The sequence below is a fragment of the Neodiprion lecontei genome, chromosome 1 (assembly GCF_021901455.1).
Source record: "Neodiprion lecontei isolate iyNeoLeco1 chromosome 1, iyNeoLeco1.1, whole genome shotgun sequence".
NCBI lineage: Eukaryota > Metazoa > Arthropoda > Insecta > Hymenoptera > Diprionidae > Neodiprion > Neodiprion lecontei.
Genome location: NC_060260.1, coordinates 35175976 through 35203475, shown reverse-complemented (window position 1 = coordinate 35203475; position 27500 = coordinate 35175976). Strand labels below are relative to the sequence as shown.

The 27500-nt window shown below is 42.7% G+C and overlaps 3 protein-coding genes across 3 annotated transcripts; 2 read left to right on the top strand and 1 right to left on the bottom strand.

Moving 5' to 3' along the window:
• Positions 1 to 49: 49 nt before the first annotated feature.
• LOC107223316 (cyclin-dependent kinase 5 activator 1) lies at positions 50 to 14348 on the bottom strand. Its single transcript, XM_015662964.2, has 4 exons — positions 12725 to 14348; positions 11923 to 12165; positions 907 to 1203; positions 50 to 176 (listed from the first exon to the last, which is right to left on the bottom strand). Exons 1-4 carry the CDS (start codon positions 13157 to 13159, stop codon positions 81 to 83), a joined length of 1071 nt encoding a protein of 356 aa, XP_015518450.1. The 5' UTR covers positions 13160 to 14348; the 3' UTR covers positions 50 to 80.
• LOC107223317 (cysteine-rich venom protein 1) lies at positions 8720 to 9607 on the top strand. The gene is made up of 3 exons (XM_015662965.2): positions 8720 to 8854; positions 9080 to 9213; positions 9331 to 9607. The coding sequence occupies exons 1-3, from the start codon at positions 8800 to 8802 to the stop codon at positions 9493 to 9495; spliced, it is 354 nt and encodes a 117-aa protein (XP_015518451.2). The 5' UTR covers positions 8720 to 8799; the 3' UTR covers positions 9496 to 9607.
• Positions 14349 to 20647: 6299 nt separating the features above from the next.
• Positions 20648 to 22588, top strand: LOC124296621. The gene is made up of 4 exons (XM_046746678.1): positions 20648 to 20894; positions 21380 to 21663; positions 21780 to 21910; positions 21986 to 22588. The coding sequence occupies exons 1-4, from the start codon at positions 20648 to 20650 to the stop codon at positions 22131 to 22133; spliced, it is 810 nt and encodes a 269-aa protein (XP_046602634.1). The 3' UTR covers positions 22134 to 22588.
• The last annotated feature ends 4912 nt before the right edge of the window (positions 22589 to 27500 follow it).

The following is a 27500-nucleotide window of genomic DNA, read 5'->3' as shown; positions in this document are numbered from 1 at the left end:
CGTCGGCGACCCGGCGGTCAGAGCGTCGTGACGTCACACCCGTGCCTGGCGATGCGCACCAGCAGGTGTGTGTAACTCCGTCAAGCTGCCTTGGTTGGCACGGCGATTCCGGAGACGACGAGGCTCCGCTCCAGACCGCTGCCAGCCAGGGTTCCTCGATCTCCTGCTCCGCATGCCTGCGAATCACAGGAATTTTCTCAATTACCATCACAGATATCATTTTTCTCTTCTTGCTTACACACAGGACACAGAATTTCGTCTGTAATATAGATACACTATAAAGGTAACAAAACTAACAGTTTTTGCTGATTGAGGAACTTGAGAGGTAAGTGGACAGTCTGCCACCATTTCCTCCAAGGAAGGTTGTGTAATTGAAAAACACCATTTTAATGATAATAGCAGACATTCGAAATTGTTGACAAAGGTACTCGTGCATCGTAGATATCCATAAAATTAATGTTGGATATGTTATTACGAATGTACAAATAGGAAGAGATGAAAGCCGTCAGCTTTTCACTCGAAAACTTATTCACCGATTGCAAAAGAACTGTAGTGATCTGAAAATCAATGGTTTATCATAAAATAAAAATACTGAGTATTGATCACTGGCAAGAGATGCGGAATCGTTAGTTTTCAACCCAGGAGTTTGATCCTCAAACATTTAATGACTAACGGAAGTTAAAAAATTCCAACTTTCAGATATTTGAATGGGAGAATTGAATATCCGATAATAGAGACAACTCGAAAAATCGAATGAAACTCGTTGAGCAAACAATTATTACGACGTTTCCCAATCTGGAATAAAACTTGCGACGAGTAAGCAATTTCGGTAAATAAGATGCAGTTGTAAACTTTGTAAAGAATATTGTCATTCCTGTCCAAAGTGCGGTGAATGTCCACACTGACCTTGAGCTCGGTGAAGATCTCCGTGAAGAATCCGGGTTCGCTGTTAATGCGAAGCATTTTAGCGCTAAGTCGATTGACGATCAGGAGACATCGGTCCCAGAATTTGTCCTTGTTGTCCTCGATAATGAAGGGCTTCAGGGGATAGCTTATCTCGTTACCCATGTAGCTGTAGCTCAAGTACAAGCACGTCAATACCGTCGCCTGGAGCTCCTTCTCCGAGGCTTCCTCGCCGTCGACCAACTCTCTAACCAGCATGTACACGAACACGACGTTCGCGGGGTTGATGAAGGCGACGTCCTGCCGAAGGTAAGAAAAAGGAGAGATTAAGAACGAGGCGGAGTCACTCTCGCCTGATTGCGAGGTAAATCGTGGCTTCTTATTAATGAATTACGAAATTATTGCCCCTGGCTCAGAAAAGTCACGCGAAGACGGCTTCGTGACAAATTAGATAATTGGAAGAAACTAGTCGCGATAATTCCTCGGCCATCCATAAGGAGATACCTGGAGTAATTAAATTGATGTTGTTAGCGCCGGGCAATCTAGATCCAATCCTCTTAAGAGCGGAGTGAAAAAAACGAATGAAATTTTTTACAAGTATCAAACACGGGGCTGCACTTTCTCGAATGCAAAAAGTACACGTCGATACGGTGAAATTGTACGATCCAAGGTTCACCGATCGTCTCGAAAATAGTTTCTATTTTCTCCTCCATTCATTCAATATCTGTCTGGTGGTTAAATATTTTGCAGAAACTGGGCTCTTTTCCCTTTCAAGATAAGTGTAATAATACGGTTCGCGTGCAGAGAAAGCCGAGTGAGCCCGTTTTATCGTGGCAGACAGAAGAGTGAGTCACGGTTCGTATGTCGCGTGTTTTAGGGCTTACAAGTCCAGCAGCAGACGCCTACAGCCTTAACGATCGGCTAATCAATAGCTCGGTAAACCCGAGTCGGGTTCGCCGCAGTATAATCTCAAGTATAATAATCTCCCGGCAAACTTTATCAATGGATCAAAGAATTGAAGAAACAAAAAGAAAAACTGCGCCATTAAAATTCACTGCTGCGCGTCGAATTGCGGTTCCGGCAAACCTCTTCGGCAGTTCCTCAAAGTTAGCGTCCTTGTTTCAAGAACTTTAAGGTACGGTATATGAAACCGGATGAAGATCGTGTAAAACTCGACCCATAAATTCAGGGAAGTTCGGATCGGTCGGCAAGTAAACAATCCCAAGATTCCTGCTTCGGAAGGGATCGAATCGACCCAATATACTCCACTCCCCTTCCCAGTTTCAGGTGCAATAATAATTCCGTAGAGGACATAAAAATGGTCTCTGCAACCGGCCGCACGAAAGCGGGCAAAACGATTCAGGTCGCATCCGCCGCTGCGACCGCATTCATCTAGGGCATCGATCGTTCTCCAGGTATCTAGTTCATCCGGGACCACGGCGACAGGGGTATCCGCCCCACGAAGAGGAGGAGAACCGGCCTGCGCACCCAGCCTCCGGTGATCCATTTACCTGGCTGAACCTACTTAGTCGGGGAAAACACTCCGCGGGTGAAATTAACACGCGAAAACATTTAATTGTGACTCGTGCAGCGAGAAGCGGGCGACCGGAAATGCAGGGAAAACATCTCGCTAATTGGCATCGGCAAAAATAGACGGGAGTGCCCCACGTTTCTCATACACCGACGAAGAGATAGACGGGAGCAGATTTTCGTTTCAGAAGATTCGTTGAAGTGAAATAGAGTGAAGAGAGAAGCTTGCGTACGATAAGGTCACGTGACGAGTGCTTTCAAGCCAAAACGGAGGTCGTGCCACAAGTTTTATCGCAACAAGCGGTACACTCCGAGCTTCCATGATAGACGGAGAAATCCTGAGCGATCTTCTCAATTCGATAAGACAGAGCCAAGGGGGGTCAAGCAGGATTCGAGGACCTTTCGACGTCCTCGAAGTCGGTGAGGCCTCTGGTTGACCCGACAGGATCGATGCCCCCGATACCGGGGACTCTAGCCAGCAGCCTGCTGCCGTCGTCGTTGTAAAATTTGCACGTCCTTAATAATTTAATTGCCTGTGGTGGCAGCGCCATTACAGGGTATTTTGATATCTGGTGTGATACAAAAACATTACACTTCGGAAGGATCGGTGGAACGGTGAAGTTACTGAGAACGATATCCGATGAAACATTATACTAATATTACTTGTCACAAAATTAAACACATTCGATTAGTTACAATTAGATTCGAATACACAAAATACACGACAACAAAGAGAGATTCGTGTTGATCACTGCCAATCTGTTATGTATAATGAAATTGATTTGAGCTGTGACTTTAAACATTTGCCTTTATTACGATCAAAATTTCTCTCACGCAAAAAATTGTTTAGATTTAGGAAAACGCTGGAATCATGTTTCCGTAGTCAATGTGGAGTACGCTTCTTCTTTATTTTTTTTTTTTTTTTTGAACGACTTAAATCTACTTTGATACAGGGAAAACGACCAACAATTGATATTCTCGTTTCTTATATCAAAAAACTTGCGCCTTGATCATGTTAAACTGCCGCTCTTGCGTGATCCGGCGAAATCTACTCACGTCTGTTTAACTTTGATCACCGGTACGAATTATTTCCCGGAGATAGCGGTTTCCTTGATTCAGCGGAAAACGACGCGCAGCCGGTGAACTCAACCAATCGCCAAGGAAATGGCAAGTAATTGATTTCTCGAATTCGGATAAAATAGCTTGGTATGATTTTACGACGTCTTCTCGAGCCTCGGCGATGCCGCGGAATCTATTATACGACAAACGTCCAGCCCATCGGGAACTAGTTACTGCTGCAGTTATCGGAGTATGACGTATGATGTAACTTTTGCCGTGATATACGTAACCACTTGATGAGGTAGTCGCAGAGCTTTATTGTCGTAGGTACGTAATATTAATCGCCCTGTACTGTCGGAATGGTGACTGCGTATCGAGTGTGGCGTATTTATAAGTCATACATCGATGCCTGGGTGGTACAATTGCGGAATGCTTATACCAACGGCGCAGTCATGCTTTTCAGAATGTTTAAGGCAGGGCAGAGCGTGTTACCTGGAAATTTCCGGGAGTAAATATTCAATTACATCACATCACAGCAGCTTTTCACCTAATTATATAAATTGGGTCAGCTTTGGTCACGGCTGGTGTACCGAAACCAGTCGCTTAAGAACAGCTTCATATTGCGCTGTTCTATTTCCGAGAAATCATATATTCGCGTATTCGGAGCACGCAAGAGTCGAAAATGGAAATTAATTATTATAGATTAAAAAAAAATCACTTCGGCTTTGTTCGTTTTCTGCTGCAGGCACCTTGGTATTCTCATCCAGAAATTAGTCGGCTTTGAACTCGTACTGTACCGAAGGAAGCCAGTGAAAAGTTACCTAGGTTCAAATTAAACGACACGTGCCGGTTTCTGGATTTCAATAGTCAAAGTCACCCGTCTTGGTACAAAATATTTCCTCATCTTCCAACCTTACGTCATTCGTTTCCGGAGATTATTTTTCGAAATTCGACTCCGTGTAAAAGCACACCTGTGCATGAATGTACGACGTAGAGTCGATCGGTCGATATTCGAGGGGTTGGCGCCCTGCCTTTTCCCCTTTTTACCCTGCCTCACCCTGGACAACACCACCCTCGTTTCGGTCTCGAGTCACGAAATGTGTTGACGCGTTGCGTTGATGTAGATGCTATACCCAAGACGAATCAAAGGCCCGTAGAAGTTGATTAATCGAAATTATCGACCGGCGACTCCGGCTTGAATCATATTATCACCCCCCTAGCTGAAGGGTGAAGGAACTAGAGGGGTTGTCGAGGAAATTGAGAATTCTTCCAAACCCTTAAGAAAACGGGATCGGGTTACAATATTTACTGCAGGGTGAATCATTCTGCTTTCGTTCGAAATAAAATAATTCAATTGAGATTCGGTTTTTACGAGGTTTCGAATCAGCGGATGGTCGGAGCGTGACGGTTCGTTTCGCATTTTTATCCTCCACCTGAAACTAGGCGGTGGACTCGCCACACGTGCGCAAGACATAACGAGGTATTTTTTTGGCTTCGCGGTTGAGCTGTCCAGCATGAATCGAGAACTGCCCTCTCGACTTTACGTCTAGCTCGCGTCCCGTGAACAGAGAAATTTGTTCGTTCACCGACGTCGACGACGTGGATGACCAGCTGCGCTGGATCGCAAAAATATTGATATGGATTCTCATAATTGGATTTTTCCCCGTGTTCCACGCTCTTTGACGCCGACCAGCGACGTTTGGCTTAATTCGCCTTACAGTAACGATGCTGCCGTCGATTTTACTGCGCCATTCCGATCACTCATGGTGACGGGCGTGAGGTCACATACGATATATTTCCCAGGTGAATTGCAACTTTGACCAAATTCCTCCTGGAAGCCGCGTGCGAAACGTGCAGGTTACCTTGTACATCAACGATACGTTTTACATTGCTCACCGGCTATAATTTCTTATTGTCTTGCGGCCCTGATCGATCGACTTAATTACTGAACAACCGTTGTATCGATCTGCGGTGTTTATTTATATACCCATGTACCATGTACTATACTATTTTACATTATTCGCGCGAATGACGCAGGTTGGGCATACGTCATTTAAATACCTACATCATTACTTAGAATTTGAACACGATCAGGCTTTCCGACTTATATGCGAATAAAAGGTTACATCCTGAAAGGTACTGGCGTTGCAAAAATTTTTAGAAAATATAAGAAGTTTCGGTATCATTTTGGTGCCTAATAAATTCGTCAAGAATACGGAATTGAATGGAACTTGTTTTTATATTCTGCTATAAGTTTCATTACCGCTATCAATTGTGAGGGTGATATTTGACCCTGTAGCCAATCTAATTGTTCAGCAAAGTTAACTAAAAACCGAAGAAGATATAAGTGCAGTTGGATTTGTTTTCCGGCATGGTTATATACGGAAAATGTCTACCAAGAAAAAGTCTTCAGTGGAGGAATCTTGCGATTCTATTGATGGAAATGTGTTTGTTTCGTTTTTCTTTCTTCGTGTTGCAGGTATTGCAGTAATAATACAAGTGTGAAGTACATCGAATGATAATGTTTGCTTTTGATAGCAATATTTATTATTTTTCAATTATAAATTTATTGCCTTTTCGGTTAGAAAAATATGGTTTAAGCAGTATTTGAATATTTTTCTGTGGTGTCATTTTCAATCTTGACCATTGCATCATACGATTGTGTGAATACTTAAATGGTTTTAACGGATATATCGATTGTAAAAAATATTTTCATCACAAACTGTTGAGTGGCTACGACTGAAACGAACGTCATCATTCGAACTATTATAAGAACAGATCTTGCACGTAGAATGTTTCGTGGTTTTCCGTGAGTTGAATGCACATTAACGGGCATGATTATATATTTATATCTGCCTTCCAATCTACTGCAAATCTTGCATGGACTTATACACAACTACCCAAACACCAATGTTCAAATATTGTTCGTGCATATGGTACAGATTTCAGGGAATGCCCCTCCGATGAAGTTTATCACTGTGTGCTAGTATTTACTTGGAATCGTGTGATCGCCTTAAATCGGATTGCCCTACATAAAGTGGATGAGAAATGAGCATTCTTATTATCGAACTGAAGTCATGGTTGACGTCTATGAAAGACTACGCCTACAAATACATGCTAATCTCTGATGATTGTATCATTTTCTCCGAATAAAACTGATTCAACATAGGTATGTATCAATTTTTGGAACGCGTCGAGAGTTTACTTAATTTTAATTATTTCACTTCAGCGTCTATAAATACAGCGCGATGCGTTTGAGTCTGAGCTTTCCAGATTTGCAAAACCTTTCGGACAATTTGTTGCAAAAGTCACAGTGTTCACGGTTAAGAAGAAATGTCTTTGATCGTATCTTCGATCTATAATTGGCTGACTGCAATTACGCACAAAAAATAAGTCGTAGTAAAATGTCAAGTCAATAATGGAGTGTTTTGAAAGTTGACCGTTACCACGTTGTTCCGGCTACGATCTGGGAATTCAGTTACACCATCACAACATCCTATTCAACTTTAATTTAGCCCACGTATTTACTCTACCTGCGTTAACGATCCACTACCAATTAAATGATTATTCATGGAGCGTTGAATTTACACGGAACCTTGTGCGGTATTTTTATCTTATCACTTATACGGTACAATGTGTAATAGCACTGTGGAATTTAATTACGATACTCTCGTGTAAGCCATTACCCTCATAGATGTTGATATTCTACTCGAACATGCTTTGAAACGTGTCTCTGTGAGTTATTTATATGGATGCTCACAGCGTTATTATTAATATTATTATTATTATTATTATCAAATTTTACTTTATTCGGAATTCGACTTGACATGAACTCTTCAAAGACTATTTTCAAGTTCGAATCTTCTATTTTCCGAGAGTACTTAGCTGGTATGAAAATTATATAACATCGTACATTCATCGTAACTGATCTTGAAAAATTTTACATCGGAATGCAAGCCAACGAAAGTAAGCCTTTTGCAATAAGCTATGCGATCATCAGGTCATTAACTTTTGAGAACTGGTATAGAAATTTCAGTAGCCGAAGCACGGAGATAAGAAAGAAATGTCCTCAAGCGACTCCGAAGAAGGACGTAGAAAAAAAAAGAGGCTGAGACTCGGGGGGGGGGGTAGAAAACTGGTGGCTGCAGCTTTTTCCACCTCCTCACCAACTCTTGGCAATAAATAAATGTATTTATAGATAACAAAAACAAATATGTACTGATTAGTAAGTTCATTTCTGTCGAAAGTCCGATAGCATTTATTACTTCGTAAGCCATCTAATTAAGTCGTATAAAATCCGACCCAAAAGCCAGAGTAGATTAGAATGAACTCAACCTCAGTCGCTACTGTGTATCTATATAGCCTGATAGCAACATTCTTTACGTTATATAGATGTAGGTCATTGTTCTGGCCTTCACAATTATCGCCACTACCTCTCCTAAGCTTCGTTTCATTTGAAAAACAATTAATCTTGCAGAACGCATGTGCGTCGCCATTGTCCTAAACACTTGAACAACTTTGCGAACGAATCGTAAGGCGAAGGAAATAGGGACTGTGGAGATGTAAATTGTCACTTTATCTCTCTCATAATGTGAATAACGATCGCCATAAATATGTGGCATCTTTAACATACGTGTGTATAATGATATGATATAAGCTGATCGGGATAATTAGGATAATACGGAAGGTGTTTGTGACTGCAGTTAAATACAATAAATAAGACGTGCTAGGGGTTGGATACCCACATTTTTCACCCAGCCCTTGATTCAATAAATTTGTAAAACTATTACGTCACGTTGTTATCAAGAAAGCACATCCAGGCTGATCCAGAGAAGATTACGAACTCGTTAGTTATGTTATTCCGGCACCACATTATGTGGAAATAATTAGCAACACAACCAAGACATCTGTTTCCACTCATGAAGTATGTAGATTCGCTTTTCCATCGCAAAACTAGACGATTTCATTTACCACAAAGTTTTAACTCAAAAATTTGCAACGAACAACTGAGATGCACTTGAGTGATTGTATTCGTACTTTCACATAAGTAACTTCAAGCCATGTTTTGGCACAACTGATTTTTCTGTTTGTAGCAACTCCGTTGTACGTTCCGTTCGAAATGGATTGCAAAAATAATTATGGATGAATAAAATGGTCGCAATTGTACAAACAAAAGTAACGAGGACGACACTTCGCTGTAAGTCGAATAACAGCTGCGTGGGCTGTTCAAGGAACATGTTTAACCGTGAATAAATTGAAAAAAATATCTCACCAGTATTGTCTGAACCGTGACAGACCAATGTCGACATGATACGTGGGTCATATGTTTCTTTGATTCTATTCTTACTCGACGTTGTCACATGTAAGTATTTCGCATTTCATTTCTTTCTTTCCACGTTCACTGTGTGAGAGTCGATTACTTTCGACTTTTCCGAATAGATTGGTCGTTTTTGTACGTCGAAAAGGCGACACGAATCACCAAAGAAATGTGAAAACATTAAACGATAGTTAATTATGATATAAAAAATTAATATCAAAAACGAACATGATATTGAGCTCAACTTTTTGTATTGCACAAATCTATCAGCGGCGAGTTTACGACAAGACATAATATCGGTGCACCCCGCGTTACCATATTGCGGACCGAACACAATAACGACGAAATGTGGAAATCCATGTGAATTCACATGCGGTCAACTTAAGCCAAAATTTTGTCCCAAGGTAGGCAATCGGTTGTGTAATTTTAAGTAACGAATTATCACTATCATTTTTGCACAATCTTGTTTCTTGAAAAATTACATCGACTACTAATACACGACCATGCTATTTATTCTTCAGGTTTGTATACGTAACGGATGTGTGTGCAAGCCAGGATACGTCAGACGCGACGAAAACGGTCCTTGCATTCACGAATCATGGTGTGCACTGGTGGCAGAGAAGTGGGATTGGATATACCGTCCTCGACCGAGACCCAAAGGCGTAACAGCCGTGCGGCAGAATTAGTAAAAGCACTAACTGTGAATACTGTAAACGAAACGCACGCGTGAAGAGTCGTTGAAAATTTGTCTAAATGAATCCTTTCGGAAATGGAATAAAAAATTTGGTATTTGAATAACGAACAGTCAATATTGATCAACTACTAAACACCTCTGCCACATTGATAATCACCGTGCGTTTGACGAACCGTGAAATGAGCTCACGAGCCTCAATTAAGCTGCAGCGCTTAACAGCGACAAATAAGAGGTGGAGGGCTTTCAGCGAATGCATAAAACCACTAGTCGAAGTAGCATGATTTCCGAAGTGGTATCACAGCGAGAAAAGTAGGAACAGTAAAAGAGAGCTGCTTACTTATTCAAAGTGTAAACTTTTTGAACACGCTCCGACTGTCAGGCAAATCTGGGCTGGTGATTCCGGCGCTTCGTCAAGCGGACGCTCATTCGCAAGCTGGTTAATTATGTGCAACTTGAAGGGCAGAAGGATCCCTCCCGCGTTTCCTAAACAACCTAAATTCCCTCAAGAATTCCCTAGCAGACGTAATTTGGCAAGTTCCAAACCCACGGGACTCGGAACGCGTAACACCCCTGCAGCTTGTACGCAGATGTGCTTATACGACTTACACAGCTTCGCGGAGCTTTTTGCTACGCACAAAGGTTGAATGCCCTTGTATCAGCTACGCATTTTTCCACACGTTCCCCACGGGGGGCTGATCAGTCGGCTCTGTTCCACGCGCGTGTGCCCTACGTAATCGCGCTTTCTTACACACACGTACGCTACGCGCAAGCACCCTCGCTTTTGGCGTACAACGCACCACCACCCATAAGTCTAATTCCCGCGCACGTGACCCCTTCGGCATTTCTGCACACCCCCCGGAGTTTGGGGTTGCCGGGGAGGCATTGCCCTCTGTTGGGGCGAGGGTGGCGTCTGGCCCCCGGATGACGTCCCGTCGCATCCGGCGTTAACGAAGCTATCGAAAATTCGAGGAAATGCGGACGAAGGGTGCGGTTCGATTCGAAAAGCTCGAATCGCGCAACCTGTTGTATAGAAAATGAATATGCAGGTATCTACGTAGAGATTCGTGCAGAGATAATGATTGCGCTTCTTTTCCAGTTTCGCTCTGGCTTTGACTTTGATACGCAAGCTTTGATCCCATGCATCAGTTTCCTCTTCGCAATATCGACGCGTCGACGTTAACGTAATGCCTGCGCCGTGGGGCGTCGCGACGTCCCTTTGCGGCTGGCGCAATACGGATGCAATTAAACCGCGTGTAACCGTACGGATGAAAGCTTCCCGCTGCGTGTTTATTCGCGTGACGTAGCAGCGCGCGTTGTAGCCTTTTAGGTGCACTGGGTAAGGGTGGCTGCACCACAGCTGCGAGAATACTGTGCGTTCGACCCTGATCCGCGTCACCTTGGTACTCGGTATGTACAACTCATCATCAAAGTCATCAAATTTTCACTTAACGAGCTCGAGTCTCCCGCTATAATTCCCGAGTGTAAGTCACACCCAGCCGACGACGACTCTTGGGCTTGGACGTAAAACCTTCGAGATTTCGAGGACCCTTGTATCGGGACCGATAAGGACCGTGGCGCATTGTTCGTTCCGGCTAATGGGTTTTCGGTGAAAGGAAGCGGTGGAATGTACGAGTCGGGCTGCGGGCACCCTCTCAACGTCCGCGTCGTGTCGATTCTTCGGATAGGATTGCACGCTCCGCGAGACACGCGTCCCTTTCATCGAAACCAAGTCTATAACCAAGCGAACCGCACTAGGCCAAGAGTCCACTGATTACTCGGCGCAAGCCCCGACCACTAATCACCCCGGCTCGAAACGAGCTTTCCCGGAGCTCTCGAGCGCAGGGGATGTTGAGCTTTTGCAAATCTAATCACCGTTCGATGAAATAGAACAGTCGGCATACGGAGTGCGTTACATCAGCCGGTCTCGGACCGTCACTTCCAGTTTTACGGTCCGATTTCATCGCCGGTTTAGGGCTGCGGCCGATGAAACATATTGCTGGTCGAACAAACGCCTCGCCCCGTGTCGAGCGAAACGAGTCCAGGTCCCCGGGGATAACAGGGGGCATTTTGACCCGTCTTCCAGCGAGTGGATTCAACCTCCAGCGGCAAGGCTTGGGGGAAAAATTCGAACGACCGTTGCGCAGGCGCTGCTTTCGTAAATATTTACGATCCACCACGTCGCTTGATGTCGGACCATTAGAGAGATTGTTTTGTTGGAATACCATTAGGGACGATATTTCATCGGATTTACCGCGCTATCGACCCGGCCCAGTTCGACAATGCAAATTCAAAATGGGGTTGAGTTTTAACGAAGGCAACGCCCCCGGGTAACGTTCTCTGCACGCCGGTTATCCGCCCGGTCAATGCGGATCGTTTCGACTGCTCCTCGGATACTGTTTATCGGTTTTCTTTCACTGACCTGCCATCCCTGAAGTAGCAGACTCCGGTCGACTTTCTTTAGCCAAACGACCGCGTCGCCAGCCTGGAAGTCGCGCAACCGTGTGCATTTCCCATGCAGGTAGACACCGAGGCACTTGAGCAGCTCCGACGTCGAGGCCTGAATAACAGTCTTCCTCGGGCCGGGGGGCAGAGGTTTTTGGACCAATTTTTCACAGGTTGGATTGTGCGTCGTGTGATTGTTGTTTGTCACGGGTACTTTGATCTGTGAAAAGGGTGCCGGTTCTAGTGAAAATTGTGGTAAGCGAATCGTTATGGAACGCGATTAGTCTACGTGTACTCGTCAAGTTATTATCACAATGTGCGCGATACGATCTGACGTTGATGAGTAATCTCGTGTCAATGTCATGCAATGTCCAAAGTCGAAGAACTAACTTTCGTTCGAGGCAATCGTTACTAGACGCGTATTTATTCATCGACGAACTAACGAAACAGTTGTAGGTGCAACCTCGAATTAGTCATTGAGCGTCGACGCTGAATAATAAAAGTCTCGAGAACCGTCAATGTCGGAGTTGAGAAATTAGAGCAAGGAGGAAAAAAGAATTAAGAAATAAAACAATCACAAACACATTGCAAACGGGCTACGCGTTATCTAGACATTGATAAGGACTTGGACAACGTTTTAACGTCGCGCGGAGAAGGATGACGAGGCGAATCAGACTCATCACCGCTTATCTGATGATTCCGAGTTTACAGCGTAGGTACGTTATAATACTCAATCTAAATATAATAAGAGCAGCTAACGTACGACGTAATTAACTCACCTGCGGGGTCTGTATGTTCTTGTTCTTATCAACGATGGGTATATTGTCGAGAGGCTGTCTGAAGGTAATGTTTTTATTTTTGTTGTCAAGTTTCTTCTTGTTGTTGTTGGTAGTGCTGAACCGTTTCCACGACAGAGCGTTAATGAACAGCGAGTGCTTCTTGAGGTTCTTGTCGAGGGCATTCTTCTCGGATATTATCCTCGCGTTGTCGTTGCAGTTCAAATTGATATTATTGTTCTGCAGCGAGTTGTTGTTGGGCTGATTCGTCGGCGCCGGCGCGACCGAGGACGTGCCCTTATTCTCGCGGTTTTTGGCGTTGTTCAGCTGTTCATAGTTGAAGTTGTTCAGGGTGAAATCGGCGGGGTGCTGATGGGCCGCGGTCGGGTAACCGGACCCACGCCGGTCCCGCGGACTGAACGACAGCACGGTCCCCATCTTCTTGTTTTGGGCCCTGGCCGCGGAGGCGAGCTTCGCCCGAGTAGGTACGGCGAGGGCTTGGGGCTGTTGGGGCGGGGGCGGCGGGGGTGGTGGCGGCCTCGGGGGTCGCGGGGGGCTAGGCGAGGACGCGGTTAGCGGTAGGGGCGGGGGCGGGGGTGGCGGCGGCGCCTGCCTCGGCGTCGAAGTCCCGCTGGGTCCCGTCAGCGAGGGTGCATCCCAGGGCTCAATGGCCTCCTCCACGGCGGGACCCACCACCTCGCTCAGCCGACCGCCCAGCCTGCCTTCGGTCTTGAGCTTCGGGCAGTTAATATGGCCGCCCTGAAGAACGGAGAACCCCGGCTGCTCGGAGACGATCAATACCCAAAACCCCTAAGCGAAACGGTTGCGGGCCCTCGTCGTCTTGGCCTCGTGGCTGTTGCACCCTGCCGCACGATACTCGGAACCCAAGGCGGTGGTCCTTCCTTGTGCAACCTGGGGAAGATGCACCGCGGTACAAGGGCCCCGGCAAAATGGCGATCGCGCGATCGATTCCCCTTCGCGAATCTCTCGGCACCCGCCTCCGGTTCCTCCGCCTTCTTCCTTCTCCTTGGAGCTCACCGCTGATCCACTCGGCTACTCTCGCTTCCTCCCCCAACGACTGGGCGGTTTGCGATTTATTTTAGTTATACCCTCTTCTCACCACCGATGGGCTTCGATTATAACGTTCTACGGTTCACCTGTACGGTCGAGCGTTTACGACGAAGCACTGCACTTGTTGTTTACTACGGGTGACACGGTCGGCTGGTCGTTGGAAGGCCGGCGCGGTCATGCGAGAATGTTCTGCATCTTTGTTGAGTATAAGCGATACTCGTTACACGCTTATACGAGTATAACAACTCTCTATCACAGTCCTCCGCACGGTGTCAATAAAACAATAAATTACTCTCACTATATCACAGTCTCTGCAGGCGTAGAACGAGGAGATGATAATCCTTAATATGTGCAGTAATGCGACACGCGGTGATCGTCGGAATACTCTAGAAGCACCTCGTCGTCCGCTCGCGTCAACGAACTGCACTTGCTCGGTTTCACAGCGCCGATGATAGCCTCGAGGGCGCTCCTCAGGAGAGCTGCAACTTCTGTCAAACTGTCCTGTTGGTGTGGTTTCGTGTCCGCCAGCCAAGACGAACGCCCCTCGGTGTGCTCACTGCGCGCGCATTCGTTCGATAACGCGAACGGCCGCCGTCGCGGGCATCAAGGGTGGCGGGGGCGTAAGGGAGCCTCTGGGGTTGGAGAGACGAGGGTGCGGACTCACACACCGACGGCTCCTTCGCGTCCGTGAAGATATGGTTTACCTACTCACCGACGACGCTTTTTCAATCCACCACCATCCCCGTCCTCGCGGTCCGCCAGAAAGAGAACAGGGAATGTCGAAAGCACCAAAAAACCGGACGTTCCGTCAAATTCTCGATGTACCACGGATTAACGTGGATTTCAATCTTCTTCGTCCCACGCGATTCCTCCGAGGCGGGCAAAAAGCTCTCCGCCTCTCCCAGGCTCCTAAATAGCTAAAAACGACGGTAAACAAACATCGTCTGACGCGCGTAGTCTGCAACTATACGTTGGAAATATAATTGGACTGAATCACGGACAGCGACTGACACTTCCGAGGGAAACGACCAACTCAGAAATTACGCACACCTATATTCCAAGCATCGTATCGTGAATAATAATACTTCCTCGTAACGATGATCGCAATCAAAGTTTCGCCCAACAGGCCGCTCGCGTTTATCAGAGAGCTCCGTCACTGAGTTCGCTATCCGAACTGAACCTCGGGTATGCGGCCGTAATGAAAACGGGCCTCTGTCGCGGGCTTCTACGAGAGATTTAATTATCCTTGATTTATTATTGATATCGTGGGAGCCCCGCCGTTCCTCCAGCTCAGCTCGCGCTCCCCCTTCTCGATCAGGGAACCACTAGAGCAGTGCTTCGTCTTTAGAAAAGACGGAAGATATCCACAACCGGGGGAGCAAGAAGTGTCGAAAACAGACTCATAAATCAAGATCTCCCCTCGAGTCCGTTTTCGCAACGTCATTTCAGCCGTTTCGTCGCAGCGTGAAATCGGAGGACCCGAGACACAGGCGCATGTCCTCACTTTGACGTATATGTATAACGTGCACATTTCGTTTCAATTGAGCGGTTTTTTTTAATCAGTATTTTTCGTGATCCTGCTTTCAAATCTGTATTTTCCTGTGATTTTTCATCCACACGAGTACATTTACGATCCTCTGAAAACGGTATAAGCTAAAGAGATAGAGAGATGGTGATTTCCAGTGATAGCAGGACACGTATAACTCTATCTTATTATCTGTAGGAAATTTGATAAATCTCGTTCAAACACCGTACTGTGTTTGATCCGCATGTGCAGCTGTGTATCCGGATCGAAAATTTGCTGTCAAGATTTGCAACGGCCGATTAATTAGCGCGATATGCGGATCTCGACAAGCCAAATTCTCATCGAGTGTACGTGTAATGAGAAGAGATAACATAGGATACCCAGCCGGAATTAATACAGTCATGTGTTTATCGCGTGGCTCAGCGGATCGAGTACAAAATAAGCTAGACTGGGTCAGGCAAGATGGTGGCTTTCGCGCTTCGATACGGAATGTGGTAGTTTTCCGGATTAATCCGAAGCTTGACGATCCGTGAAGACCACTAAATATCGGACACGCCTCGCAAAAGGGTCGATTTTATCACCCTCACAAATTCCGACAGCACACGATGTGTTTTTTGTATCCCATTCCTGAAGCTACACGACACTCTTTACATACAGCTTTATATACAGCTTTTCTAGGCACTTTTAAACGCAGGTGTGAAATCCAATTTCCTCGTAGCACTCGAGTATTTGTGAAGACTACAATGGGGTGACGGTGTCTTCTTAAATCGAATAAGAATCATCGCCTTCGGACTTTATCGATAGTCTTGAGTGAAAAGCTCAAGTTCGTAAGGATTGAAGAAAAATTCGAGCTCACTCACTACAGAGATCAGGAATAAAATAAACTTCAAGTCACTTTAATAAGTGAAAAATAAACTATGTAGTCTGAAAACATGTAATTGCTGGTACACGATTAGTGGGAATAATAATTTAATTTACCTAAATTCATATGAATACGACTACTATGATAACACGTTACAGATTATTGGAATGTGGCATCGAAGCTCGACTTGCTACCGAGTTTTCACTCACTCGACGAACTGGAACTTTGGACAACCGTAAGGATCCGACTTACTCTCGGTCACTATAGCGTCAGCTTAATCTCGATTATTACGGCATGTAATTTAGGTTCCACGTAGAGACGCACAGATGGCTGTCAATTTTAGGTGAAAGAGGCTTTCAATTGCGAAGTTCCAATTACGTGAAAGCAAGGATTTGAGAATTCAACTCCTTCCTTGAGTATCCTCAGCTGAAAACTTCGTGGAAACCTGTTAACAAATCTTGGCCGAACCTTGAGCTTAAGAATTGAAAGGATGAAGGACGTCCATAAGTGTTATACGTCCTTGTGCTCGGACGCACGTATCTAGGTCCAGGCCACGCAACTCAAATACCCCCGTTTAAATATATAACCTCCTTTTTCTCGCAAGGGTTGCTCCACGCTGGAACGACAATTACGTTACATTGTTGCGCAAAGAGCCTGTCGCTCACTTTTTTGGTAGTAGGTATACCATTGAGCTTCTTTAGCCTGAATAGCTGCACGTGGCGTGCTCATCGTCGTGCCCTCTTTCTTTGCAGTCTGACGACGATTAAACCTCGAGGGAGAGAAGAAAAGGCGGTGTGGTTTATGAATTGAAAAATGAAATATGTCGGACGCGACTTTGGCCGAACATTCGTCACCCAAGGCTTGAAATAAAAATAAAATGGTAAAATTATCGAGCAGCTCGTGCGAAATTGTGCTGGGGTGGATTAATTAATGATCCCCGGTAACATTTACGCAGGATGGATAAACCCGCTCGGGCGTGATTTCCCGACGAAATAACATTGGCCTAGATCTGGAAAATCTGCAGGTAGAGGTAAGTTGGGTGGATGGGTGGGTGAAGCCGAGCTGTGATATTATTATATCCCGGATAGTTAATTACCTCCTCAGGCTGGCGGGGCAAAACAAAAACAAACCGATCAATGCTCAACTGGCTGGGTTGTCGGAGCGACGGAAGTGAGAAAAATAGGGTCGTGAAACTCGGCGAGTCGATTATCAAGAATTTTTATCCCGCGTCATATAAATTAAATCATACAAGTTAAATCGCATTAGCGCGCCTGTATTCGCATCGCACCGTGCAGAACTTTTTCACTGAAACTCGGTCATTACTACGATCGGTTATAAACCAGAATCCCGGAACTTTTGCTATTTTTTCCTCCAATCACAACTAGCGGTAATCCTGACGGTTCACAGCTATTTGAACAGCGAACTGCCTCGCGTGTTTCAAAGTGGTAATAGCCCGCTGCGATCAGACACAGCATTCAGCGTTAAAGCTGCTTCCGATCGGAATCCGTTAGTTGCCGTCGGTTATCCGACGCTTTCACTTTGCTGGGGTAAACCAGATCGGAATGATAAGAAGAACGAGATGAGCTCTGATTCCTAGTGATTTGATTTTTCAGGTTCTTCCCTGTTTTGCGGCTACGGAGAATTGGGCTAGTACTGGAAAATTATGTTACACTTATTTTTTCCGGTAGCATAGTATTATACAACTGTTGAGTTCTCGAATTTCTTTTTTTCGATGAAATTACGGGCATGCGAAAGGAAACCGTCGCATGATTTAAATAGTTCGCCAAGAATTGAGATTCGAGATCCGCGCACAGAGGTAGAAGAACAAGGGGTTCGATCAGCACGGAAATCGCAGGTGGTAGAACAATATGAAGAGGGTTGAGCACGGTCTAAAAATACACTTTTCCGATATATCGACGCATCGTGGTGCAACTTGTTCCGCGGATGTGAACAGCTTCTGACCTCGATAACAGATCAGGTACACGGAATGATTTTAATGACAAACTAATGACTACGAGACGAATTTCTGACGATTATAACGACATATCGTCCTGGCAGATAAATCTGTTTCATATCATGTACCACCCCGCTGATATATGCGTCACTCAAACAGCCCGACAGCCAGGAATCCAGTTCAGAAGATTCCTGAAAATCTAGCGACTGTCTTGGTCAACCCGAGAGAAATAAACTCGTACATTCTCCACATTTAGGATGCTGTACTGAAGTACACCTCTGAGACGTTCTTTCCGTCCGCGGTAAAAATTCCAGTCCGAGAACACGGGTGGATATCCAGTTCGTACATCTATCATAAGCTGATCTCAGAATGTGAGAGGTCACGGTAGGGTGATTCGTAAGGAAATGGAAGTGAGCAGAAAAGTGTGTGACATGTTAGGATTGGAGTTGAAAATTTATCGAAAGACTGAGAAAACAGTTGATAACCAAAGAGATCGAATGAAGTCGTATATAAATTGAAATTTAAAACGGAACAGAGAAAGGAAATCAATATTCATGAACGCGTGGTTTTTGCCCATTCTAATGTACAATTAACGTGTAATGAAAATGGCAAGTGAATTGGTGGGCAAAAATTAAAAATAAAATAGCAGGCTGATCAGCAGGAACAGCGATAATTTTCCATACGGTCGATAATCTGATAACATCCTCCAACTTTCTGTTATATTTTCAAAAGTCATAGAAAACTTCTTACCAAAGTTAACGGAGTGTCCTATGTTTCAAGTATATCTAAATTAATAGCACACATTCATATGATTTTTGAAATCTTGACTGCTCATTGATTTTAGAGGATCTGGCGACGATTTTACGCGGTATTAATGTCTTGATAAAAAAATGAAATAAATTTCGTAAAAAAAAAGAAAAAAAACCAGTAGAAATTAAGCATGGCGAGGAAAAGAGAGAAGTGAAATTGGTACGAAAATTGTCTAAGTGTTAAAAAAGAGACGCGGACTCCACAGGGGCAGATTTAGGCATAAAACGAAATCGCGGCGATAAGGGTTGGGTAATCCTCGTCCCAAGATTTCCGCGATTCTTCATTGATTCGGAACGAGCGAAAGCAAAGATTCGGTATGCGCCGTCAGACAACGTCATGTATCAGGTCCTCGGCGTGGGCGCATGGCGTCCGTCCCTCTTGCCGCCCTCGCCTCGGCTCCAGACAGCCGAACGTTGCGTCCGTCGGGGTGTGCAGCCCTCGTCCTTTGCCGCCCCATCGCCATAGCAACCCCTGGAGTTCAGACTCCCCATCCACCGGAATCCCATTCCAGAGCGGCGAGAAACCCGCGGGTGAAAAGAAGAACTACCTATCTAACCATCGCCTCTTACAATCTACGATACGGCGTAGCCTTGAATCCCAAATCTCCGTTTTCGCCCTTGGGCAGAAAAAAAATGTGGTAACACTACCCGCGACGGATAAGACTCGGCATTTTTTTCGCCCCCCCCACTTTTTTCCTCACGTGAAATATAACGCCTGTACTTGAGACCGCTGGTCATTCTATACGAATATGTCGCTACGAGGTAAGGCTGGTTGTTAGAGGACACAGTCGGAGTTGTATAAAATTGGCGTACCGTGTCGAATTCGATAAAGTAGCGTAAGCTTCGATTTTTGCAGACTGACTTGAAACGTAGGAGGAGGGTAGATTTGCGTATCGAAAACGCGGTTCGCTGCTTGTCTGTTTTTTGTCTTCTTCGTAATCCGCAACGTCATTGGCTGGTTTTGCGCATGATATCCAAGATATTTATTACAGGTTCCACTGTTCTTGCCGAGCATTCACGAGCGGCGTTGAAATCATACACATGCGATGCAATTCATGCTTGGTTGTGCTCATAAAGTAGGTATTGTCAGTTACGAGGGGTGGATACCTGGCAGCCAGACTCGGAGTTGGGTGTCTGAAATCAATACCTTGTATAGCATATAGAGAAGTTCGCATCATCGGCAAACTCTTCGAAAAGCTGAAGCAGAATTAACCCTTGGAAACCCGAGAGATGACTCATACGTGTCCAATCGTACTTTTCGATCTCTGTCAAGTCGTTTCGTAGGAACACCTGTGTCGTCGAGACACAGAGACGTGCAACTGGGCGAGGAGCCGGTTTCCCGTATTTTTAAACCGTTCGAATGAGAACAAAAACGGGACACAATTGACGGAGAAACTTTCGATACTTCTCGAGCAGGTCCGCACGAAACCCTCGAGGAGAAAAGGCCGAGTTCATGCCCATTTCACTCAGTCCGTTCAGCGGAGTGAAAAATTCGATCCACTCAAAGAAATTATTTGCATTTACCCGAATTGTCCCAATCGGACACAGCGGAATATAACAAGTTACCTTACGGAGTCTGGAAATACGCTGGAACAAATTGACGAGTGATTAAGTGCCTCTTGAATTCTCAGAAGAAGCCGTTTGATCGCCACAGGGTGACATTCGTCGCAGTATTCTTCGAAGATCCGTACAAAGCGCGATAATCATGACTCTCGGATTCTCGTGGAAAACAGCATCGCTCAGCTGCTGCTGTTTCGCAATATTCTGCTCGGCTAACGATCAGACGCAATTTACCACCGTGGCGTCTCCGCAGGAGAGTCAACTCGTCGCATCGAAGGAAAACAAAAATCCCGACGGCGGCTGGACTTGGAGTCAACCGGACACGTTGTCATCAATCATTTCCGAAACGCAAACTCCTCCGCCAAACTTCATCTCGAGTCATTATTTGTCAGGCAAGTAGAAGTGGCTAGTTTTGAAGGAGTAAAATCAATGAAAAGAGTGTTGTAGTTACGTACAAATTCGTTGAAAATTTTTCACCCTTTGCGGATAGTGTGACGCGGGTGTTGTAAACGGCCGTCAACGTTCAATTGGGGTTTGTTCGATGCAGTATTTATTCTTGTTTTTTTCACAGCCACGTTACAATGCAGGAGAAAAGAATTTTCCGGCTTGATTGTAAATTTTTGCCAATTAAAACGGAAGCGTTGTAAACGACCCGGGGTGTCACAGCACCGCATGGAAAAATTACGAGACTGATTAATGAGACACGAGTAATATAATTTTAAAGGTCGCGAGTGACGTCGTATATGCTAATCGCACAAGCCTTGAAGAGTCGTTATTTTTCTCTGCGGCTGTCGGCCACCCGTTCACCTTTAATCAGTTTGTTTACCCCCGTCATTTAGCACAGATTATCCTTAATCGAGACGTAATTTAATTACAGGACAGGGCTTCAATCGAAACGGGGCCGTCGCACTGAGGTCGGAATATTTTCCGTACCCGTACGAAGTCGGTCCTCCGGTAGAAGACGCACATCCTGTTTTTCCAACCCAAAACACTGAGAACACTTTAGCGTCGATTAAAAAGCATTTTGCCATTGTCAGTTTCATCGGGCTTCTTCTACTCTTCGCCATAGTCCAGAACACCATATCTGCATCAAGAGAAAAAGAGGCCCTATCGTTGCGCGAAAAACGTGACGTCGTCGCAATCCACGGAACGGATCCCATGGTACGAGGATTGGAGAATCCCTCTTGACTTTCCTGAAAAATAATCTTCTCTTGAATTACGGCCAACTTGACGACAGACGATGATTACACGAAATTCAAAAATTGGTGTTTTTTCAGCTCCCCGAGATCGAAGACGTCTTGAGCGAGGATACCAAGATACGTTGCATGCAGCGTACTCTGTGTCTTGAGAATAAAAAACTTGGTCAGCATTTGGGAAGAACTGGCAAGCTTCTGGCCAAATACTTGACGTAAGCTGTAATTTTTGCATTTTTAAACGTCAAGCGTGTACATTAATCATACACTGTTTACTCATGGCATTGCAGACGAACTGTCGAAACTTCTTTGGAGGCTTCTTCCGGCTGGTACAGACTCCTTGAGGATGCCAGCCAGGCGGGTCTTCGGGGCGAAGACTGTAGAATCCTTTACAGGGATTGCAGCCCCGCTGAGGATTCGAGACCAGAACTAGATTAGATTTTGAAGAGAACAATTTTTTATTCGACTTCGACATTCGTTATTATACGTGACTTTAATTAAACATAGAAGAAGAGATAAACTCAGTTTACCTGACCGCAGAAGGCCGTCATCTCAGATGCTTTCGTATTTTGTCCGAAAGTATACTAAAATGATTTGAAATTGAGTGAAATGAGATAAACTGCCCCAGCAAATAATTATACGATATGCATTGTGGCCGATCTCAGTTAAGTTCTGCAGGCAACCGGCTAAAAGGTCAGATTTTAAATGAATCTACGCTATATTCAAAACTTTATTTAGCTTTCTATATGTGGAATGGAACAAAGTGTGAATTCATTCCAACTCTCATACCGTTGAAGTAATACGATAAACAGGGTTGGGAAAACTGGGTCAAATGCGAATTTAACATTTTTCCCAAGCGTTACGTCGACTACCTATACGTAATACATCAATTTCACTAATGTAAGTTATCTACGGAATATACTTTAAACTACGTTACTTAAGTTTGTTTTATTTAATACAAGCATGCGTTATACGTACTTGGTTTCTAGAGGGCTCCAAATTTTCGAATATTTTTAACACTTATCCAACAATATTTGCGGTATATCTTGTTGAATAAAGTTTTCGTTTCTTTCTTTTCTTCAGCAGCTCTGCATATCAGGAAAAAATATGAATTGAATAAAATGGGGCACAACTATTATTTTCAGTTTCATGGAATAATTCATAGAACTTGTACTTGGATTTTTCATAAAAGAATTTTCACATTTTCTATGCAAACAAACTTTCCTGAATGCCTATAAATTCCTTAGAACACGACGTTTTGAAAATTCGTAATCAGTATTCTAAAATACAATCAGTGAAGCACTAAGAAATGGAAAAAGTTGGACGTGAGTTGGAAAAATCTTATAATTTCTTAACCTTGCGCTAAAATTGGGTCAAAGGTGTGCTGACGAGACCGATGAATGGTTTTAGCAGATGTCAAAGGTTGACTCTCATGTCCATTTTTCTCCTTGCCATGATTTCGAGGTGATCTGCGATGAAAGAGAAGATAAAATAAATAGGGCGACTAAACTGAAGGATCACCCGAAATATTGAGTGCAAAATTCCGAGAAATCACGAAAAAATCAACAGGTTAAAGCATAAGTAGAAGAATCAGATACGGATGATTATTGTTTTTTTTTTTTCAATTTTAATTACAATATGCTGTGATTTTTTTTCAGTTTTTTTTGTTTTTTGTATTTCTTTATCCGCTACAAACATCGACATCCAGCCTGAACTATTATACAGCAGTCTGCTTGCACTTCACACACTTTTTCATCACTTATTAAAAACCTACATTCGTCGAGCATTATTCAATTATAAAAAAATATCAAATCACGAACAGAACTGAGATAGTTGATAATAATTAACTAAAATAACGCTATTATTATTATTATTATTATTATTGTTGTTGTTGTTGTTGTTGTTGTTATTATCAACATTAAGTTAGGTAGGTATTACATATCAGTATTTGTCTCGTCTAATTCACATTATGTGTCCGTATCACTACTGCAATACCGCATTAACTAAATCGTTACTTACAGATATATACATATATATGTATATTTATTGAATATACACACACATATGTTGTTGTTGTTGTTATTATTATTATCGTTATTATTAAAATTAGTCGTGAGATCGCTTGTTGCAATAGTCCAGGCTTAATTTAAAAACATAAAATTGTTAAATATACACGTTACATGGCGGAAGATCTTGAGAGCTCGCCTCGTCGCTTATATTATATGTATGTATATATACGCGTGTGTGTGTGTGTGTGTGTGTGTGTGTGTGTGTGTGAATTATCATTACACTCTCATGTATGTGTAGTTAACAAACTTTTACCAGCCAAATTTTCCTCGGAATGCAAGCAGGAGAGACCAACTCCGAAAGAGCTGTCGCCCCCTCGCCACCCTAAGGCAGGCTTAATATCTTACCGTAAATATCTCCCTTCTGTCGCTCTACTTTCGAACTTCGTCTATCTTTTGCATTTTCAAAAATTAGACACAGGTCTGACCAGGTAGGTATAATTATTGTACAGGCAGGTGTGGTATTTCGTCAATTTGATTATTACTAATAATTTATTTATTCGGTGTGTTTTTTTTTTTTAATCATTTCTTTCATTCTTTTCTTTATTTAATGTAGGTACGAATTTTTAAACATTGGTATTTATAATATACGGCACTTCAGTAAGAGTAAGACGGTTCATTTATCATCAATTCATAACGATATTATCATAGGGATTTCTTATAAATGATCATTTATCACGTAGTAATCACAGGAAAAAAGAACAAAGTATAATATGGTAAAATAAGAATAAAAAATACTTTTCGCGCACCAATTTTCCACTATTGGTATGCGTACTGAGATGGAACTTTCTTTTATCATGTTACGTGCAGATTTGTAACCACGAAATTTTTCCAAGTTTCACGGATTCCGTTAATCTCCGTAATTGTAAAAAGAAATTGGAGTAAAAGGTTTAGCTTCATTGTTTTGCTCACCGTCCAATCTTATTGACAACTCAATTCATTCGTTCTCAAGTCTATTTGTTTATCAATCTTTCAGATCTCAATATCGTATGGATCGTGATTCGTGGAAAGGGCGACGATAAATAGCCAGATGAAACATGTGTTATCGTTAACAAAATTGAATAGAATTTTGCCAAAATTATACTTGAAAGACCTATTTAAGGCAGTGATACACGAAACGTCAGTTCACTTAACTTCGGTATAGTATATAGATGAATTAAGGTCACAGCATTAGTTTAAACACAGTTAGACAAATGATTGCATTTCCACGTCCACTACTAAACTTGATTCCTGCTTGCATCCCCTTACACATCGTGATGGGTTTTGCCTTCGCTCGTTATTATGATTATTACGATTATTATTATTATTATTAACCATTATTATTAATCATTATTATTATTGTTATCATCTATTATTAATCATTATTATTATTGTTGTTTTATTGTTATTATCATTATTATTATGATTAAATTATGATTATAAAAGTATATTACTATATTTACACGACTTACAAAGTAGTGCTCGAATTACTAAAATGCGCGAAATTCGATATTTTTGCTCTCCTCCAAAGACTCGGCAAATTCCTTGTTCGGAATGGCACTGTCATAGTTCTTCACCTACCGATTAAATGCGTATCTTGCATATCAGCTCAAATTGAATTAAAGAAAATATAAATAAATTAAACACGCACACACATCTAAAGCTAAATAACGACGACGAAGACGACAGCGAAAACGAGATCGACGAGAGTTTTTCCTGCGAGTTCTTATGGGATATTGATTATTATTAAAGTTTTTTCACACGAAATCCGTTGTTTCAAATCGAAGCTTAGAAAAGAAATTTTTATTAATTTGCAAATTTAAATAGAACTAAGATTACGCTGCGTAGAAGTAAATTGGATAAAGAATGAATTGAATATATACCCGCACTTCTGTATACCAAGAACTCGCAAGAGAAATAACGTATTAATCCGTCGTGAACTTTTGAATATGTTTCTATCAATATATTTAATTTTAACGTTATCACTGAAGATAAAGTCTAAACGTTGAATATTCCGTACTCAAATATTCCCCGAAGAGGCTCTGTAAAGAATTCTGGGTGAAATATATCGAGTTCACCAAGCGATCATGAACACGATATAATGCATGTACATGTGCATTGAGATGAAGAAAATATAAAATTATGCAGTACAAGAGAAAAGCAGAAAAAACAACATCACGAAAAAGAAAACACGGTAATTTGTTGCTTTTATTTATTTCTTTATTGATACCTTGTTTAAAGTATAGGAAGAGCGCGGCCCAGAAAATCTTTACAAGCCGCGCATTCTTATCCGTTTATGCGATTTTCGTATTTATCATGCTAATGGGTTACACAATTTTTATTTATTTTTATTTCAAATTTATCGCCGATAGTCGCATTGACACGTGTATTTCTTTTTTGTCTGATTTTAAATATACTTCACTTTACCATTCATCATTTAATCTACATAGTCGGCGTCAATCAACCCTACGATATAAAAGGAATTCATATTAATTATGCCGACTATCGTAATTACTTAATTAATTAAACTATCAATTAATATAATAATAATGACAATAATAATGACAATAATAATAATAATGATAATAATAGTAATAATATGTACAACGTGATCATGCCTATTTCTGTTCTTTTTTTTTCTATCTCATGCTCAGATCGTGAGACGCGTCGAAATATTATAAAATAGTATATTATTACAATGTGTAAGAGTAGTAATAATAGTAATAGTAGTAGTAGTAATAAGTATGTTCGTGACTTTATAATTTATTTATGCTACTATGTGCATTGTTTGTTTTTTTCAAAAGTCGTCAAATTAAAATGTTTTTCTTTCTTTTTAGGCTCATGTACGTCGGTGTCATGATGATGATTAAAATAACAATAAAAAATACGCTTAACACGTAACGTATTTTACGAATTATTATTACCATCATTATTCGATGAGCGCGTATCTCAGTATTTACCACCGTTGTCCGTTTCTTGAAGTAAGAATTCTGACAATTTCCGAATGGCTATTCGTCGCGATGCCACGAGCCGTTTAGCAATCACACGTCATTCATTTAAAAATCAAAACACAGGTTGCGAGCACGTCATACTCTCCCGATCCAACAGTTGCGATATCGCATCGCCGTCTCAAATCTGTGTTGTACAGTAGATAAAAAAAAAAAAAAAGATAAATAAGAAAAAGAATTTATATGTTCTCATCGTAGGACAGCTATAAGTTGTTGATGCTGTTAATTTTCTATTGGTATTTGTTACATTACGGTTTACGTTTTCACCGCTTAATTATGCGCGGATGGATAGTCGTTAGGTTACACTGACGTAGGTTTAGATCGATGACAGTTTTAATTCGTGTTCGGAATTCTGCCAATGCCCATGTTCAGTCACTTTGTCTTCTAGCAGCAGTAGCAGCAGTAACAGCAGCAGCAGCGGCGGCGGCGGCGGCGGCAGCAGCAGCAGCAGTAGTAGTAGTAGTTGCAGTAATAGTAGTAGTAGTAGAAGTAGTAGTAGCAATAGTAGCAATAGTAGTAGTAGTAGTAGTAGTAGTAGTAATAGCAGTATAGTATTATTATTTATTATTATTACTTTTTGTATTTTTAGTTACTTCAGTGTAGCCGAGGTAATAATTTTTTTTATTTGCTATTTCATTTTTATTTTTTTTCTATAAGAAATTTCACCGGATGGTTGATTCTTGCCTTTCATGCAATAGTCTGTCGCCTATACATATATTTTCTCTTTCGATTTCTTTACCACTCTCTCTCCA